Genomic DNA, 18,295 nt, shown 5'->3' with positions numbered 1-18,295 from the left:
GGAGGATGTGATGTCAGAGGAGACATGCGATGTCACAGAAGAGGATGTGATGTCACAGGGGAGCTGTGATGTCACAGAGGAGGATGTGATGTCACAGGAGAGCTGTGATGTCATAGGAGAGCTGTGATGTCACAGAGGAGGATGTGATGTCACAGGAGAGCTGTGATGTCACATGAGGCATGTGATGACACAGAGGGGGACGTGATGTCACAGATGAGGGTGTGATGTCAGAGGAGGGATGTGATGTCATAGAGGAGGATGTGATGTCAGAGAGGAGGATGTGATGTCACAATGGATGATGTGATGTCACAGTGGAGAGATGCGATGTCACAGAGGGGGATGTGATGTCACAGAGGAGGATGTGATGTCACAGGGAGCTGAGATGTCAGAGAGGAAGATGTGATGTCAATGAGGACAATGTGATGTCAGAGGAGAGCTGTGATGTCATAGGAGAGCTGTGATGTCACAGAGGAGCATGTGATGTCACAGGAGAGCTGTGATGCCATAGGAGACGTGATTTCACAGAGGAGGATGTGATGTCACAGGAGAGCTGTGATGTCACAGGAGAGCTGTGATGTCACAGGGGAGGATGTGATGTCACAGAGGGGGATCTGATGTCACAGGAAGCATGTGATGCCAGAGTGGAGGATCTGACGTCATGGGAGAGCGGTGATGTCACACAGGAGAGACACGCGATGTCACCGAGGGCGATGTGATATCACAGGGGAGGATGTGATGTCACAGGGAGCTGTGATGTCACAGAGGATGATGTGATGTCACAGAGGAGGGATGCGATGTCACAGAGGGGGATGTGATGTTACAGAGGAGGATGTGATGTCACAGGGAACTGAGATGTCAGAGAGGAGGATGGGATGTCAATGAGGACAATGTGATGTCAGAGGAGAGCTGTGATGTCATAGGAGAGCTGTGATGCCACAGAGGAGGATGTGATGTCACAGGAGAGCTGTGATGCCATAGGAGACGTGATATCACAGAGGTGGATGTGATGTCACAGGAGAGCTGTGATGTCACAGTAGAGATGTGATGTCACAGGGGAGGATGTGATGTCACAGAGGGGGATCTGATGTCACAGGAAGCATGTGATGCCAGAGCGGAGGATCTGACGTCATGGGAGAGCGGTGATGTCACACAGGAGAGACACGCGATGTCACCGAGGGCGATGTGATATCACAGGGGAGGATGTGATGTCACAGGGAGCTGTGATGTCACAGAGGATGATGTGATGTCACAGAGGAGGGATGCGATGTCACAGAGGGGGATGTGATGTTACAGAGGAGGATGTGATGTCACAGGGAACTGAGATGTCAGAGAGGAGGATGGGATGTCAATGAGGACAATGTGATGTCAGAGGAGAGCTGTGATGTCATAGGAGAGCTGTGATGCCACAGAGGAGGATGTGATGTCACAGGAGAGCTGTGATGCCATAGGAGACGTGATATCACAGAGGTGGATGTGATGTCACAGGAGAGCTGTGATGTCACAGTAGAGATGTGATGTCACAGGGGAGGATGTGATGTCACAGAGGGGGATCTGATGTCACAGGAAGCATGTGATGCCAGAGCGGAGGATCTGACGTCATGGGAGAGCGGTGATGTCACACAGGAGAGACACGCGATGTCACCGAGGGCGATGTGCTATCACAGGGGAGGATGTGATGTCACAGGGGAGGATGTGATGTCACCGAGGGTGATGTGCTATCACAGGGGAGGATGTGATGTCACAGAGGGGGATGGGATGTCACAGGGAGCTGTGATATCATAGAGGCGGATGTGATGTCACAGAGGAGGATGTGATGTCACAGGGGAGGATGTGAAGTCACAGAAGAGGATTTGATGTCACAGAGGAGGATGTGATGTCACAGGGGAGGATGTGATGTCACAGAGGAGGATGTGATGTCCCAGCGGAGAATGTGATGTCACAGGGGAGGATGTGATGTCACAGGGGAGAATGTGATGTCACAGAAGAGGATGTGATATCACAGGGGAGCTGTGATGTCCCAGAGAAGGTTATGACATCATGGGGAGGATGTGACGTTACAGAGGAGCATCTGATGTCACAGAGAAGGATTTGATATCACAGGGAGCTGTGATGTCACAGAGGACGATGCGATGTCACAGAAGAGGATGCGATGTGACAGAGAGGGATGTGGTCTCACAGGAGAACTGTGATGTCAAAGGAGAGCTGAGATGTCACAGAGGAGGATGTGATGTCACAGGAGAGGTGTGATGTCACAGACGGGGATGTGATGTCATAGGAGACATGCCATATCACAGAGGACGATGTGATATCTCAGAAGAGCTGTGATATCATAGAGGAAAATGTGATGTCACAGAGGACGATGTGATGTTATAGGAGACATGCGATGTCACAGAAGTGGATGTGATGTCACAAAGGAGCACGTGATGGCACAGGGAGCAGTGAAGTCACAGAGGAGGATGTGATGTCACAGAGGAGGATGTGATGTGAAAGAGAAGGATGTGATGTCACCGTAGAGGATGTGGTGTCACAGAAGAGGATGTGGGGTCACAGAAGAGGATGTGATGTCACAGGGAAGGATATGATATCATAGGTGACATGCGATTCACAGACGAGGATGTAATGTCACAGAGGAGGATGTGATGTCACAAGAGAGCTGTGATATCATAGGAGAGCTGTGAATTCACAGAGGAGGATGTGATGTCTCCGGGGAGCTGTGATGTCACAGAGGAGGTGTGATTTCATAGGAGAGCTGTGATGTCACAGGAGAGCTGTGATGTCACAGAGCAGGATGTGATGTCACAGGAGAGCTGTGATGTTACAAAGGAGGATGTGATCTCATACGAGAGCTGTGAGGTCACAGATGAAGGATGTGATGTCAGAGGAGACATGCGATGTCACAGAAGAGGATGTGATGTCACAGGGGAGCTGTGGTGTCACAGAGGAGGATGTGATGTCACAGGAGAGCTGTGATGTCATAGGAGAGCTGTGATGTCACAGAGGAGGATGTGATGTCACATGGAGGATGTGATGTCACAGGAGGCATGCGATGACACAGAGGGGGACGTGATGTCACAGATGAGGGTGTGATGTCAGAGGAGGGATGTGATGTCAGAGAGGAGGATGTGATGTCAGAGAGGAGGATGTGATGTCAGAATGGACGATGTGATGTCACAGAAGAGGATGTGATGTCACAGAGGAAGATGTGATGTTGTAGGGAGACTGTGATGTCACAGTGGAGGATATCATAGATGACATGTGATGTCATAGAAGAGGATGTGATGTCACAGAAGAGGATGTAATGTCACAGAGGAGGATGTGATGTCACAGAGGAGGATGTGATGTCACAAGAGAGCAGTGATGTCATAGGAGAGCTGTGAATTCACAGAGGAGGATATGATGTCACAGGGAAGCTGTGATGACACAGAGGAGGATGTGATGTCAGAGAAAATCTGCGATGTCACAAAGAGGTATGCGATGTCGCAGAGGAAGATGTGATGTCATAGGAGACATGCGATGTCACAGAAGAGGATGTGGTGCATTGAAGACACATTCTTTGATAACACATTCCCTGGTGATACTTGAAAGTTTTTTATAAAATGTCTTTTGTAGCATATGCTGTCATCTGTAATGCTTGTTTGTTTGTTTTTTCATTCAGGGATGGGACTTGTGTAATATTCACAGGCTAATGCTTGGTCCTTAGGATTTCTTTATTATTTTTAATTTTAATTCAAGTGTTTTAATATCCCATATTCCCTGCACGTGTGGAGCAATTGATTTGCTCACTGTAAGCAAAATAGCTGCTCTTGGTCGAAGGGCTTGGTAAGTTGTTCTTCCTTAATAACATTTACTTCTTAGCTTTTTAAAAAAAGACCTTCACAAAGGTCTGGCTTTGCACAAAATGATCTGTAATGCCAGGATGGTTTTCTGCTTGTTTGATTTTATTTCTTTTTAAATTAAACTGTGAGCTGATAGACTTCAGATCATTCCTCATATAGTCAAAAAACCACAACATTGGCAGGATTGAGTAGAAAAAATAAAATTAAAATTAATAATTAAAAAAATTATTCATCTCTACTGGATGAATACAGGAACAGAATCTTTTCCAATTTTCTATAACTAAAATGAATTTGGTCTTGACCTTTTGTTGTCCCTGCCACATTTTGTGACTTTGGACCAGTTTTATCACCAAGTTCAGTCCCGAAGCAAAAAAGTGGAATTCATGAATTGGAGGAATTCAGTTTTTAATGCGTGTCCATGAGCTTAGTTTTGATGCTTTTTGGCAAGTATTGAATCTCTTCTACTCCTGGGCTCTGTGAGTTTTATTACTTTGTTCCTTCAGAAGTCTTAAACTGTTTTTCCCACTGCAGGTCTGTGTAGAACAGCAGATTTCTTGCCAGGTTTCTCCTTCCAGCTCTTCCTCAAAACTCTTCCTGTGCTATCCACTGACACCTTTCTAGCCCCCAGTCATCTGCTCGAATCTCTAAAACATGTGACTCATGTTCCATTTTTATATTCATCTTCACATGACTCCTAAATCTTTCTGGGTGCATTTTTGTTTGTTTTCTCATTGGGTTGTAAATGAGCTGTTGTCACATTTGTTTTCTTGAGTAAGACTTTGGCCTTACAGTTACATACCGAGTAATTCTTCCCTCCTTTTCTGCTTTATAATCCTTACCTAAAAGAAGGGGCTGAATGTGAAAGCCTTAATTTACTTAGTGAAACAGTTGTCTACAAAAGAAGTTGCTTCAATCACCAATTGCAAAAGCATCCAAATGTGTGGATCCTGAAAGATCCAGTATTGCCCTCTCTGGTGAGCGTAGATAATGTTTAGTTGAAACACTGATGTTTATTTTCCATTTTTTTAAGAGAAGAGGGAAAATACTTGAAAACACGAGGAGCTTTATTGAAGTGGACATACTTTGCTCAATGCAATAAAGTTTATTATTTCAAACTAACACCCAAAAAAGAGTGCATCTGTGAATAAAGTCACATCTTACCGGGAATTCCTCTCCAAATCTGAGAAACCTGGCAAACAGCCTTAGCTAAAAATACCCAAACCTACGTGAGTTGTGCTTTGACTGCTGTGCTTACAGAACATCTGATGGTGGTAAAATATAAATATGTAAAAAATGTTTAAACAAAATAAATGTTTAAATAAAATAAATGTTTAAATAAAATAAATATTTAAATAAAATGGTATCCAAATAAAAATTCAAATTCCTACGCCTTAAATATATTAAAAAATATATAAATAAAAATATAAGAAATGTTTAAATAAAATAAATGTTTGAATAAAATGGTATCCAAATATAAATTCAAATTCCTATGCCTCAAATATATAAAAAATATAAATACGTAAAAAATGTTTAAATAAAAAAAATGTTTGAATAAAATGGTACCCAAATATAAATTTGAATTCCTACGCCTTAAATATAAAAAATAAATAAATAAATGTATAAACACGGAAAACCCTGAAACAACTCAGGAACTTCCTTTTTGCTGTGAATTTGGACTGTGTGAAATCGGCCATAAGTGTGAGCAAACTGCTTCCCTTGTGATCTCTCACAATCTACTTATATTAAAACACATATATATAAAACACATAGGTGGGGAAAGCTGATGTCAGGAATTAAATTTCCTTATGTTAAGGTTATTAAAAATATATTAATATGTAAATATTAAAATTATTTTAATGATCTTCCTTATGGGGGTTTTACTGTGCTTATGTTAGTACTTCTGAGTGTTTGACTGTGACAAAAATGGACAGCTTTGTGAGGTTTTTTTGTATTTTTCATGTTTTGATACTTTGGTCAAGGCATTAACATTAAAAATCATTCAAAATTTTAATTCATCTTCAAACACCGAAATAGATTTGAAATGAGGTTAATGAGAACAGTGGGAGGGAAAAAAACCCCAAGCCCAAAACCAAAACAACCCCAAAAACTGTTTGTTTTTCCATTGTATTTTAAACAAGGAAGTCTGTAGAGCAGCAGAAAACAGGACACGTGGGCAGGTGTCAAAGTCAGACTGGGGCTTGTTGCACTAATTCCAGTGCTCTTTGCTTCAGTATAATTGGTCATTTTGAGATGAGACTGGGGAAACTGGGCTGCCAGGGCAGAGACCACTGGCTGGCCCCACTGGTTTTTGCTGGGCAGTGGGTAATTTCTGCCTCACTTGTCAGAATCAGGCCACGGTTATCAGGGAACTTCTAATTGTTTTTCCTTTTTATAGTTCTGGTTAAAGGCAGCACTGTCACCCTGAGAAAACCCCTGGAATTCGGGGCCCATTGTGACACTGCAGGTCCACATGGAACAAAAGGAACTCTGAGATGCTGTGGAAACTCCTGGAACCAAGGGACCATTGTGACATTGAGGGGGCTGATGGAATCAGGAGTCCATTGGGACAATCCAGGGCCTCATGAAATCAAAGGAATTCTGGGACACTGTCAAATCTCCTGGAACCAAGGGTTCCTGCTGACATGAGTGTCCTCCTGGAACCAAGGGAGCCCGGAGATATTTCTGAACCTCCCAGAATCCAGGGGCCATTGAGACCCTGCAGAACCTCCTGCATTCAAGTGGCCCTTGTGAAACTGCAGGCTCTCCTGGAACCCAAGGATTCCTGGAACACTGCAGAGCTCACTGAACCAAGGGGCCACTGTCCCACTGCAGCTCCTTCTGAAGCACAAGGGACCCTGAGACAATGGGAAATCTCCGAGAATCCAAAGGGCATTTTGGGACTGCAGGACCTCATGGAACTAAACGAACCTTTGGAGACTGTGGAAGCTCATGGAATCAGGGGGCCATTGGGACATGTGGGACCTCCTGGAAGCAAAGGAACCCTGAGAAGTTTTGTGGGAACAAGTTAAGGCAGCAGCAGCTGCATTCACTTAATCAGGATCAACAAGGAATGTTTTGGCCTTGACTGGTGTTTTCCATCCAGAGAGTGCTGTTTGCCAAAGTGGAAACCACTTGGAACATGGTTGGTAGCCTGTGTTTCTCTTTGGTGGCTGAACACAGCCAGCATATGAGGCTGAACCACTTTTGTCCCACAGGTTTTAATGATTGCAAATAAAATCTATTGATAAAAATGAATTTATTTAGGGTTACAAACGATCAGACAAAAGATCTTCATGAGAATTATTTACTGCACAATACAAACACTAAAACTACCAGGAGAAGAGGATAACATAAAACAGTGCTCTACACTAAAGCAATTGTTGAAGCAATTCTACTCAAGCTGGCACAAAAGCAATAATTCTTAATTAGAGATGGATGGAACTCCCCCAGACCAATGCTCGTGGGGAGATCTCTGCTCTCAACCTCCAGCAGTGACCTTGGGGGGTCCCCAGCCAAGGTAGGAATCTCCACACACCCCCAAGAAGGGTTCTGTTGGAAGAACCTGCTCCCTTGAAAGGGGACTGGCCCTTTGTGGTCGAAAGGGATGGACTGACAGTCACTGGACTGCAGGGGTTGCCTCAACATCAGGGGCTTCATTCGGGGTGGAAGCAGCGTCTGAAGCTCTTCCTGCAGTCGGGGCACTGGTAGGGCTTCCCTTATCGATGGATCCGTTGGTGTCTGGTCAAGGCAGAGCTGTGCGTGAAGCTCTTCCCACACTCCCCACACTTGTACGGCCTCTCTCCAGTGTGGATGCGCTGGTGGATGATGAGGGTGGAGTTGTGCTTGAAGCCCTTCCCGCAGTCGGTGCAGCGGAAGGGCCTCTCATCCGTGTGCGTCCGCTGGTGCACGAGGAGATCTGAGCTGGTCGGAAACCTTTTCTCACATTCCAAGCACTTGTAGGGCCGTTCCCCGGTGTGGATGAGCTGGTGGGTGCGGAGGCTGGACCTGTAGTTGAAGGTCTTCCCACATTCCCAACACTTGTAGGGCTGTTCCCCAGTGTGGATGCACTGGTGTTGGATCAGGTTGGAGCTGACACTGAAGCTCTTCCCACATTCCCTACATGTGTAGGGCCGTTCCCCAGTGTGAATGCGCTGGTGTTTGATGAGGTGGGAGCTCTGGTTGAAGCTCTTCCCACATTCCCCACACATGTAGGGCCGTTCACCAGTGTGGATGTGCTGGTGTCGGATAAGGATGGAGCTCTTCCTGAAGCTCTTCCCACATTCCAAGCACCTGAAGGGCTTCTCCCTGCTGGGAGGCTGCTCAGGGACCACCAAGTCGGAGCTCCGCCTCAAGCTCCAGCCGCCTTCCCGACACAAGCTGGCTCTTTCCACCTCAGAGCACCCTGGGATGGCTTTGGAGCCCCTCCTGTGGGGGGATCTCCGGCCCTTTTCCTCCCCGCTGCCTTCCTGCGCCGTGGAGCCCTTCAAAACGGCCTCTCCCACCAGGGTCTCATGGGGGGATTTGTCCTCCAGGCTCTCCATCCTCAGCTCGGGGCCTGGGGCAGGAAGCAAGAAGGACAGGCAGGGGATTTGCCTCCGGCGCACAGGGAAGGCCAAGGACATCCCCCCAACTCCGGCCCCGGCAGGACGGCGGCGCCAGCGGGGTTGTCCTGCAGCCGGGGCCATGCTCGGCTGACAGAGCCAGCACAACACCCGCCCAAAGGGACACTGACTTCCTCCTCACCTGCCTGGGGGGGGAAAACAAGGACTGAGCACGTTGGCTTGGGGGTTCCTCCTGCCCAAGTCCATCTCTAGAACTCACCGGGCATCCTGTGACCATAAAAACCTTCAAAACACTAAGATTCAGCCCAGAAAAATCCAAACTACCAAGAGTCAGGCAAAAAACCCCTCAGAAATAGCAAGAAGACCCCCGGACACCCAAAGTGCAAAAACTTGAGATTCAGCTAAAAAATACTCCAAAATACGAAGATTCAGCCCAAAAATTAGGTGATGAGGACTGAATTTAACCCTCCAGCAGGAAAGTTGTTTGATTTCAACCTCGTCTTCAAGGCGTGCCCTGGCATTGGAGCCTGGGCTCTAATTAACCTCTCCTGTGCTGCCAAACAGCAGGAGCTGTATGGCCAAGGGACAAACTCTGTGATCCCTGTCAGTGTCCATGGTCCCTGTCAGTGTCCTTCAGGGAAAGTGGGAGGAGGAAATGAAGAAACTGGTTTGGAACTAAACCCACATTAAAGTGGGAAAAACCTCCTTCCATGGAAATAAAACTCAGGCAGTTCTTCCTGGGCTGAACAAGCTCATTCAGGGATGAAGGACTGGGACTTCTGTGGACACTTGTGCTGGTTTCTCTGGACACTTGTGAACAGAGAGCCCCTGGAAACACTCGGCTGTTCACTCCCAGTGCCACCAGTGCCTGGGTCCTGTCTGCAGCAGCAGATTGCAGAGGGATGGGAAAAATGCTTTTCTGAGCCTCTGGGCTGGACACAGGCACAGCCTGACCCTGAACCCAAGGGAAACAAAGACAAATTCCACAGCTTTAGCTGGACCAAGGCTGGGGGGGTTTCCTGAGGGCAGCACTACACCAGACTTTTGTGTGTGTGTGTGAGACAGGCAGAACCACAAACGCCTGCACAGCCCAGAGCAGTCAGTGTGGGGCTGTGCTTGCTGCTGCAGAGACCCCCAGGGGGCAAACCCAGGGGTCAAGTGCAAGGTCCCTTCTGAAGTGTGTGTCCCTAAGGAGGACACTTGCCTTATTGTTGCTTATTATTTGTAATATCTTACAGATATATCATACAATAGCTAAAGATGGATTCTATAGAATATGTGCCATATATATGATACAGAATGTATCTGATTATTGCTCTTTCTGTCTATCCAGACAGATATTGTGTATGCAGAGAGATTGTATTTGAGGGATATGTTCCTCTCAATACCCTGTTGGTTCCACTCCCAATGCCAGTAAATTCCTGAAGCTCCCCCTTCTGTGCCCTGCAGGTTTTGGCAGATTTGCAAGAGCAGGGGAATCATTCCCTGCAGCCCCTTTGCACTGTAGGAAATGGGAGCACTGTGCACATCCTGCTGCCTCCAGATTCCATTCTGGGTGTGGGAAGGACCCTGTGGGGAGCAAAGAAATGCCTGGTTCTGCAGGAGCTGGAGATGCTCAAGGGGCACCAGGACCAAGTCAGGGGGCCTGGGGGGGGCTGGGGGGCTTTGGGGTGCGGGAGGGTCCTGGGGGAGCTGGGGAGGGGCTTTGGGGATTGGGGGTACAGACCAGGACAGACTAATAGAGACCAGTACCTCCTCACTGCTCCCCAGATCTCTCCTGGAGCTGGGCCACCTTGTCTTGGGACACTTAAGCCCCCCTCAGTGCCCTCCCAGTACAGCCCAGTGCCCCCAGTACAGCCCACTGTGTTCCTGTCCCAGGGTGTGGGTGATCCCTCTTTGAAGGGGGTTGGAATGGATTTGAGGGGGGGGCTGGGGGAGATTTGAAGAGATCTGGGGGGATGTTGGATGGGGATTTGGGGGGGTTTGGGGGTCTTTGGGTGTTTTGGGGGGAGTTAAAAAGGGGTTTGGGGGCATTGGCGCATCAAAGGGATCTGTGGGGGGAAGGGATTAAAGGGAAAATGGGGGTTGGGAGACATTTGGGGGGGTTTAATGATGTCTACGGGGAAAGAGGAGGGGCAGCACCATGAGCAGGTGAGTCCTGAGCCCCCCCCTCAGTGTCCCTGAGACCTTCTTGGTGTCCCCAGTTCCCCCTTTGAAACCGCTGAAACCCTCTCAGAATTCCATCCCTCGACCTGTCGAAACCTCCTCAAAAACACCCCAAATCCCTTCAGAGACCTCATCTCCCCCCCAGGACCCCCTAAACCCTCTCAGTGACCTGCAAAATCCACCTGGAACACCCAAGCCTTTTCAGGGACCTCAAAAACCCCCTCAGGGACACTCAAAACTGTCTTGGACTCCCTAAATCCCCCTAGAAACCCCCAAAGCTGCTTCAAAGACACCCCCCCCCCAAAGCAGCCCAGGACCTCTCAATTCCCTCAGAAACTCCAAAACTTCCTCAGGGATTCCCAAACCCCTTCAGGGACCTTTAACCTCCCCCCTAAGTCCCTTCGCGACACCAAAGCTCCTCAGAGACCCCCCAAAACTTTCTCAGGGACCTCTAAAAGCCCCTAAGGGACCAGAAAACCACAGAACAGCAGAAGAGCTTTCTGTAAAGGAAGGGAGCAAAGAATCTGAGAAGGAGGAGACCAAGGAAAAACTGAAGCAAAGCAATAAAATCATCCTGGCCCTTGCAGTTTTTCCTTCACCTTTTTCTCACTTTTCCTTTTTTTAGGGTTCTTGTTTTGGTTGGGTGGTTTCGAATTTTTTTTTTTCCGAAGGACTTTCTCAGGAACCGAATCGAACTCCGGGTTCTTGGGAGGCCTCCGGGCCCCGCGGCCCCCGAGACGGTTCCAAGGCCCTGCGCTCTGACCCTCGGGAACCTCCGAACCCCCGCGCTAAACCCTCCCGAGCCCTCCAGCCTTTCCACCCTCACCCGCGCTCCCCGCAGCCCCCGAGGGGATCCCCAGACCCCGCTCTCCCGCACCCCCCGCCGGCACTCAGAACTCACCGACCGACCCGCCGCCATCACCGATTCCCGGCAGCCAACACGGCGGGGCGGGGGCGGGTCTGCGGGGGCGTGGCCGCGCGCTGATTGGCTGCGGCGGCGTTCTCTGAACGCGGTGCGCGCGCAGCCGGGAATCGGTGATGGCGGCGGGGCCTGCGGTTCGCTCTGAGTGCTGTGAGTCCCCCCGGGGGGGCTCGGGAGGGTTTAGCGGGGGGGGTCGGGGATAACCGAGGAGGTTTTGAGGGGTCCCTGAAGGAGTTCGGTGTCCTGAGGGGACTCAGGGGGTGGTTGAAGGTTCCTGAAGGGGTTTGGGGGTCTCTGAGGGGGTTTTGGTTTCTGAGGAGATTTGGGGGGTGCCAGGTGAGCTTTGGGGGTCTCTGAGGAGGTTTAGGGGTCCTGGAGGGACCTTTTAGGCAATTTTGGGGTCTCTAGGGGGTTTACGGGGTCTTAGACGGTTTTGAGGGTCTCTGAGGGGGATTGGGGGGTTTCCCTAAAGGGGACTGAGGGGTCCCGGGTGGGTTTTGCGGGTCACTGAGAGGGTTTAGAGGGTGCTGAGGAGGGATGAGGTCTCTGAGGGCATCTAGGGGGGACCTTGAGAAGGTTTTGATGTGTCGAGGGGGGGATTTCAGGAGTTTTGAGGGCATTTTGGGGAGTCCCCTAAAGCCCAGTAGTGGGTCCAGGGGGTCCCCCAGCCCCCAGGGGAGGGGTCCTAGGGATGGCCCCCCTAAATCCGGGGGGGGGGAAATGTACCACATCCGGGTAAGGGGATCCCTAGACCCCAGTATATCCCAGTGACTTTCCAGTGACCCCTTCATTGACCAGCCAGTGTGTCCCAGTGACCTTCCACTGCCCCCCAGGATGGCCCAGTGATCCTCCAGTGAGCACCCAGTAACCCCCAGTATGGCCCAGTAACCTCCCAGTGTCTCCCCGTGTGTCCTGGTAATCCCCCAGTAACTCCTCAGTCCCTCCCAGTCCCTCCCAGTGTCCCTCAGTTCCCCCCAGTGTGTCCCAGTGTCCCCCAGTAATCACGTAGGGCTCTGCAAAGCCCCTCAACTCTCCCCAGTGTTTCCCCAGATGCCCTTGGCCTTTCTGTGAGCATGTGTGGGGGTGTTTTTGTGGTCAGAGGGTCCAGGGGGACTCCTGGAGTGAGATGGAGGGTTGGGGACATCAGGGGTGGGGTTTGGGGACAGTGGGATTCGGGGTGTCAAGGGGGCAATTGGGGCCATGAAGAGGCTCTGGGGGCATTGGAGACACCAGGGGGGTCTCGGGGTGTCAAGGGAGAAACTGGAGACACCAAGAGGGTCGCAGGGACACCAGAGGGGGTCTCAGGCTGCACCTGCTCTTGGTGCAGCCCCTCCTCTGCCTGCCCAGGCCTCATTAACCCCCCCCAAATGTCCCCTAACCTCTATTTTCCCTTTAATCCCCTCCCCCCATAGATACCTTTGATCCCCCAATGTCACCAAGACCTCTTTTAACTTCCCTAAAGGCACTCAAAACCCCTAAATCCCCATCCAACATCCCCCCAGATCCCTTCAAATCTCCCCCAGCCCCCCCTCAAATCCATTCCAACCCCCTTCAAAGAGGGATCACCCACACCCTGGGACAGGAACACAGTGGGCTGTACTGGGGGCACTGGGCTGTACTGGGAGGGCACTGGGGGGGCTCAGGTGTCCCATGACAACGTGGCCCAGCTCCAAGAGAGATCTGGGGAGCAGTGAGGAGGAACTGGTCTGTCCTAGTCTCTGTTGGTCTGTCCTGGTCTGTACCCCCAATCCCCAAAGCCCCTCCCCAGCTCCCCCAGGACCCTCCCGCACCCGAAAGCCCCCCAGGCCCCCCCAGTCCCCTGACTTGGTCCTGGTGCCCCTTGAGCATCTGCAGCTGCTGCAGAACCAGGCATTTCATCAGCAAATGTGCAGGTGACACCAAGCTGGGGGTGTGTTGATGTGCTGGAAGGCAGGAGGGCTCTGCAGAGGGACCTGTCTGAGGAAGAGTGTGTCAGCAGGAGCAGGGAAGTGATTGTTGGGCTGGACTGAGTGCTGGTGAGGCCACCCCTGGAGTGCTGTGTCCAGCTCTGGGCCCCTGAGTTGAGGAAGGCCCTGGAGGGGCTGGAGCAGGTGCAGAGAAGAGCAGCGAGGCTGGGGAAGGGAGTGGAGCACAAGTGGTGTGAGGAGAGGCTGAGGGAGCTGGGGGTGCTGAGGCTGGAGAAGACGAGGCTCAGGGGAGACCTCCTGACTGTCTGCAAGTCCCTGCCAGGAGGTTGGAGCCAGGTGGGGGTGGGGCTGTTCTGCCAGGAAGCAGCAGTAGGACAAGAGGGCTGGGAATTGAGCTGTGCCAGGGGAGGTTTAGGTTGGATATTAGGAAGCAATTTTATCCCAAGAGAGTAATGAGGCCTTGGAATGGGCTGATCAGGGAGGGGGTGGAGTCAGCATCCCTGGAGGTGTTGAAGGTGAGAGTGGATGTGGCATCAGTGCCATGGTCTGGGAAGCACAGCGGGGTTGGATCAAGGGTTGGACTTGATGATCTCGGAGGTCTTTTCCAATGTGGCTGATTCTGTGATTCTCTGATTCCCATTCCTATGGCAGCACATGCTTGAGGCTCTATCCCCAGGGTGATTGAGATGTCTGTCCATATATATCTCCAAGGTTAGTCTGTAAATGTGTGGTGTTAGAAAAGCAGGCTGAGTTCTGGGATGGTTCTAGAAGGAGAAGAAAGCCCAGAGACCAGTGCAAGCAGGCAGCCCTCAGCTTGCACCTGATGTCCCCTCCCTGCTGGTTCCTGTCCTTGAGCCCAGGCCCTGAGGTGAGGCTGAGAAGTGGCGCGGAGGTGAGCCCAGAGCTGTCCCTGAGGTGAGGCTGAGAATAAGTGCAAGGCAGAGGTGCTGCTGAGGAAGGAGAGCCCCGTGGTGGGGAAGAGGCGAAGGTGCCCATCCCCGAGCAGGTGCTGTGTCCATCCCCTGTGTGCCAGGTGAGCTGGGGCTTTGCTGCAGAGCTGCGGGCGCTGATTTGAGTGGCTGCAAGTGCTGAGATGGTGGGCACCCAGGAACACAAACTGTGCCTGGCCACGGAGCCTGCAAGGAGGAGCAGAGACAGCAGTGTCAGTGTGGGGGGCCAGGTTGTCCCTGTGCCTTCCCCTGCAGGCCCTGGCTGTCCCTGCTGGGCCCCTGTCCATCCCCATCAGGTCCCTGCCCGTCCCCCCGGGCTGAGCTCCCCCCAGGAAGTGCCGTGGAGCTGAAGCTGCTGCCATCCCCCCCCTGCAGCTGCTGCCCCAGGCAAGGGAGCAGCAAAGGCAGGGCCAGGAGCAGAGGCAGCAGCAGGGGAGCCCTGGGGGGGCCGGGAAGCTCTTGTGTGGGGCAGGAAAGAGGCGCTGGGCACGAGGCCGGGGCTGTGCTGAGCAGGCCCAGCCCTCACATCCCCCCAGCCAACGCCGGCTGCCCAGGGGGCTTGGGAGGGACCCCCAGCCCGTGTGCCCCACACTGAGCTGGCAGAGAGAGAGCCAAGAGACAGGGCCACGGGCAGGGCCACGGGTGAGGGACAGGCAGGGCCATTGCAGGGCCATGGTGAGGGCACAGCCTGTGGCAGCAGAGCTGCCCAGGGCCGGGGGCAGCCGGGGGTGTTGGAACCAGCCAGTGCTGGGGCCGAGCAGAGCACGAGGCCTCTTGCAGAGCCCTGGAGCAGCCTCCCACTTGCCAGCCCTGCCCTGGTGGGGTGACACTGTCACCTCCCTACAGAACACTCTTCCAGAACTCATCAGGGGGACCTTTTCTGTATATTCCTGGTTACTGATTCATGTGGGGTCCTCAGAGAGCCTCTGCAATCCCATCTGTTGGGCACAATCTCCTCTCTAGATCTTGACTCCTGCAGACTTTGCAGGGAAATCTGTGCTGGCAGCTGCATCCTGAGCCTGAGGGCAGTTTTTATCCCTGAATTCTGATCCATCCTGGGGACCCAAGGGATCCTCTCCCATCCCATCTATGCAGCAGGAGTCATCCTCCTGCCCTGGATTCCCCATGGAGGAACAAGTGCCATCTCTCTGTTTGGGAGAAGCCATCATATCCTCCCCTGTGATATCACAGCTCTACTGTGACATCACATCCTTCTTGTGACATCACACCTCCCTGATGACATCACATCTCTCCTATGATGGCACATCCATCATATGACATCACATATCTCCGGTGAGCTCATATTATCCCCGTGACATCACAGCTCTTCTGTGATATCACATCCTTCCTGTGACGTCACACCTCCCTTATGACGTCATATCCGTCATATGACATCACATCTCTCCGGTGGTATATCATCTTTGTGACATCATATCCTCCCCGTGACATCACATCCTTCCTGTGATATCACATCTCCCCTATGACATAACATCTTTCTGGTGACATAACATCTTCCCTATTACGTCACATCCATCATATGACATCACATCTTTCCTGTGACATCACATCTCCCCTCTGATGTCACATCCATCATATGACATCAAAGCTCTCCTGTGATTGCATATCATCCCTGTGACATCACATCATCCCCTTGACATCACAACTCCCCTATGACATCACACCTGTCCTGTGACATCACGTCCCCAATGACGTCTTATCCATCATGTGATATCACAGCTCCCTTGTGACATCCCGTCTTCCCCTCTGACAACACAGCTCTCCTGTGACATCAAGGTTCCTCTATGATATCACATCCTTTCTGTGACATCACACCTCTCCTGTGATATCATATCATCCACATGACGTCATGCCCTCCCCTGTGACATCACATCTCCTGTATGACATCACACCTCTCCATGGTATCACAGCTCCCCTGTGACATCACATCCATCATATGACAGCACATCTCTCCTGTGATATCATATTATCCCTGTGACATCACATCTCCCCTATGACATCTCTCCTTCCCATGCCATCACAGCTCTCCTATGACATCACATACTTTCTGTGACCTCACATCTCTCCTGTGATATCATATCATCCCTGTGACATCCCGTGCTCGCCTGTGACATCACATCTTTCTTGTGACATAACATCCTTCCTGTGGCATCCAATCTCCTCTATGACATCATATCCATCATATGACATCACATCTCTCCTGTGATATCATATCATCCCTGCGACATCACGTCCTCCCCTCTGACATCACATCACCCTTGTGACATCACATCCTTCCTGTGGCATCCAATCTCCTCTATGACATCACATCCATCATATGACATCACAACTCCCCTATGACATCACATCCAGTGACATCCAGGTCCATCCCAAGGTTGGGGGTGTGTGTGAGACAGGCAGAACCACAAATGCCTGCACAGCCCAGAGCAGTCAGTGTGGGGCTGTGCTTGCTGCTGCAGAGACCCCCAGGGAACAAACCCAGGCAGTAGGTTGAGGGGCTCTGTGTGTGTGTCCCTAAGGAGGACATTTGCCTTATTATTGCTTATTATTTGTAATATCTTACAGATCTATCATACAACACCTAAGGATGGATTCTATAGAATGTGTGCCATAGATATTTGGGTTGGGTCTGGCTGAGCTGCAGTTCAGTTCCCCACAGCAGCCCTCCCAGGGCTGGGCTTGGCATTGGCAGCTGGAAGGGTGTTGAGAACACCCCAGTGTTTTGGCCACTGCTGAGCACAGCACCAACACTGGGACATTCCTTCCTTAGCTGAGGGCAAGAGCCTGGCAGGGGACCCAAGTAGGCCAGCTGAGCCCAACTGACCCAAGGGACATTGCAGACCATGGGAGGTCAGCTCAGCTCTAAAAGCTGAGGCAGGGAGCAGGAGGGGGGCATTCATTGTCTAATGGCTGCCTGCTGAGGAACCGTCCCGTGGACCCAAGCCCTGCTCCTCGGGAGTGGCTGACCATGGCTGATCATGGGAAGCAGAGAACAAACCCTGCGGTCTTTTGCTTTAAATAAACTGCCTTATCCCAACCCTCGAGTTGTTTTTTTTTCCCACCTTATTCTCTCCCCTGTTCTGCTGGGAAGGGGAGTGATAGAGCAGCTGGGAGGGCACCTGGTGTCCAGCCAAGGTCAACCCACCACACACCTGAACACTTCCAGAGACTCCACCACCTCCCTGGGCTACTTGTTCCAATGCCTGAACACTCTCTCAGGGGAAAAAGGGTTTTTGAATATCTAATAGGAACCTTACCCAAAGCAATTTAAGGTCATTCCCTCCCAACCTTTCACTATAGCCTTGGCAGAAGAGACCGACTCCCACACTCACTAAAACCTCCTTTCAGGTCATTCAAGAGAGCAATGAGGTCCCCCCTGAGCCTCCCCTTCTCCACACTCAACAAGCCCAGTTCCCTCAGCCGTCCCTCAGCAGACATGTTTTCCAGAGCCTTCCCCAGCTCCGTTCCCTTCTCTGGACACGCTCCAGCCCCTCAAGGGCCTTTTGGCACTGAGGGGCCAGAACTGGACACAGCACTCCAGGTGGGGCCTCCCCAGTGCCCAGCACAGAGGGGCAATCAGTTCTCTGCTCCTGCTGGCCACACTCTTCTCCACAAAGGCCACGATGCCCTTGGCCTTCTTGCCCCCCTGGGCACACTCTGGCTCGTATCCAGCTGCTGTCAAGCAGCACCCCCAAGTCCCTTCCTGCTGAGCAGCTCTCCAGCCCCTCTGCCCCCAGCCTGGAGCATTCCAGGGGCTTGTTGGGACCCAAGTGCAGGACCCAACACGTGGCCTTATTGATCCAGCCTGTCCAGATCCCTCTGCAGAGCAGGTCACTGACCATTTCCTCCCGGATATTGGGGGCTTCACTCAGCTCCCCATCACCAGCTTCCAGCCAAAGCCTGCCTGCCAGGTGTCCAAGGGGTCAGTTCTGCT

General features: G+C 51.5%; 2 protein-coding genes across 2 annotated transcripts in view; both read right to left on the bottom strand.

Moving 5' to 3' along the window:
* LOC135405395 (zinc finger protein 239-like) overlaps positions 1 to 18,295 on the bottom strand; it is a 669,637-nt gene that overhangs the window by 287,025 nt on the left and 364,317 nt on the right. The gene's annotated exons all lie outside the window — the stretch shown is intronic.
* On the bottom strand, positions 7,197 to 8,382 carry LOC135405521 (zinc finger protein 239-like). Its single transcript, XM_064640228.1, has one exon. It carries the CDS (start codon positions 8,375 to 8,377, stop codon positions 7,553 to 7,555), a length of 825 nt encoding a protein of 274 aa, XP_064496298.1. The 5' UTR covers positions 8,378 to 8,382; the 3' UTR covers positions 7,197 to 7,552.

This window comes from Pseudopipra pipra, chromosome W (genome assembly GCF_036250125.1).
Source record: "Pseudopipra pipra isolate bDixPip1 chromosome W, bDixPip1.hap1, whole genome shotgun sequence".
Taxonomy (NCBI): domain Eukaryota; kingdom Metazoa; phylum Chordata; class Aves; order Passeriformes; family Pipridae; genus Pseudopipra; species Pseudopipra pipra.
This window is presented reverse-complemented; position numbering and strand designations above follow the sequence as displayed.

Excerpts from the sequence above, each read along its gene's own strand:
- LOC135405521 (XM_064640228.1), bottom strand. The coding sequence starts at position 8,377 with ATGGAGAGCCTGGAGGACAAATCCCCCCATGAGACCCTGGTGGGAGAG.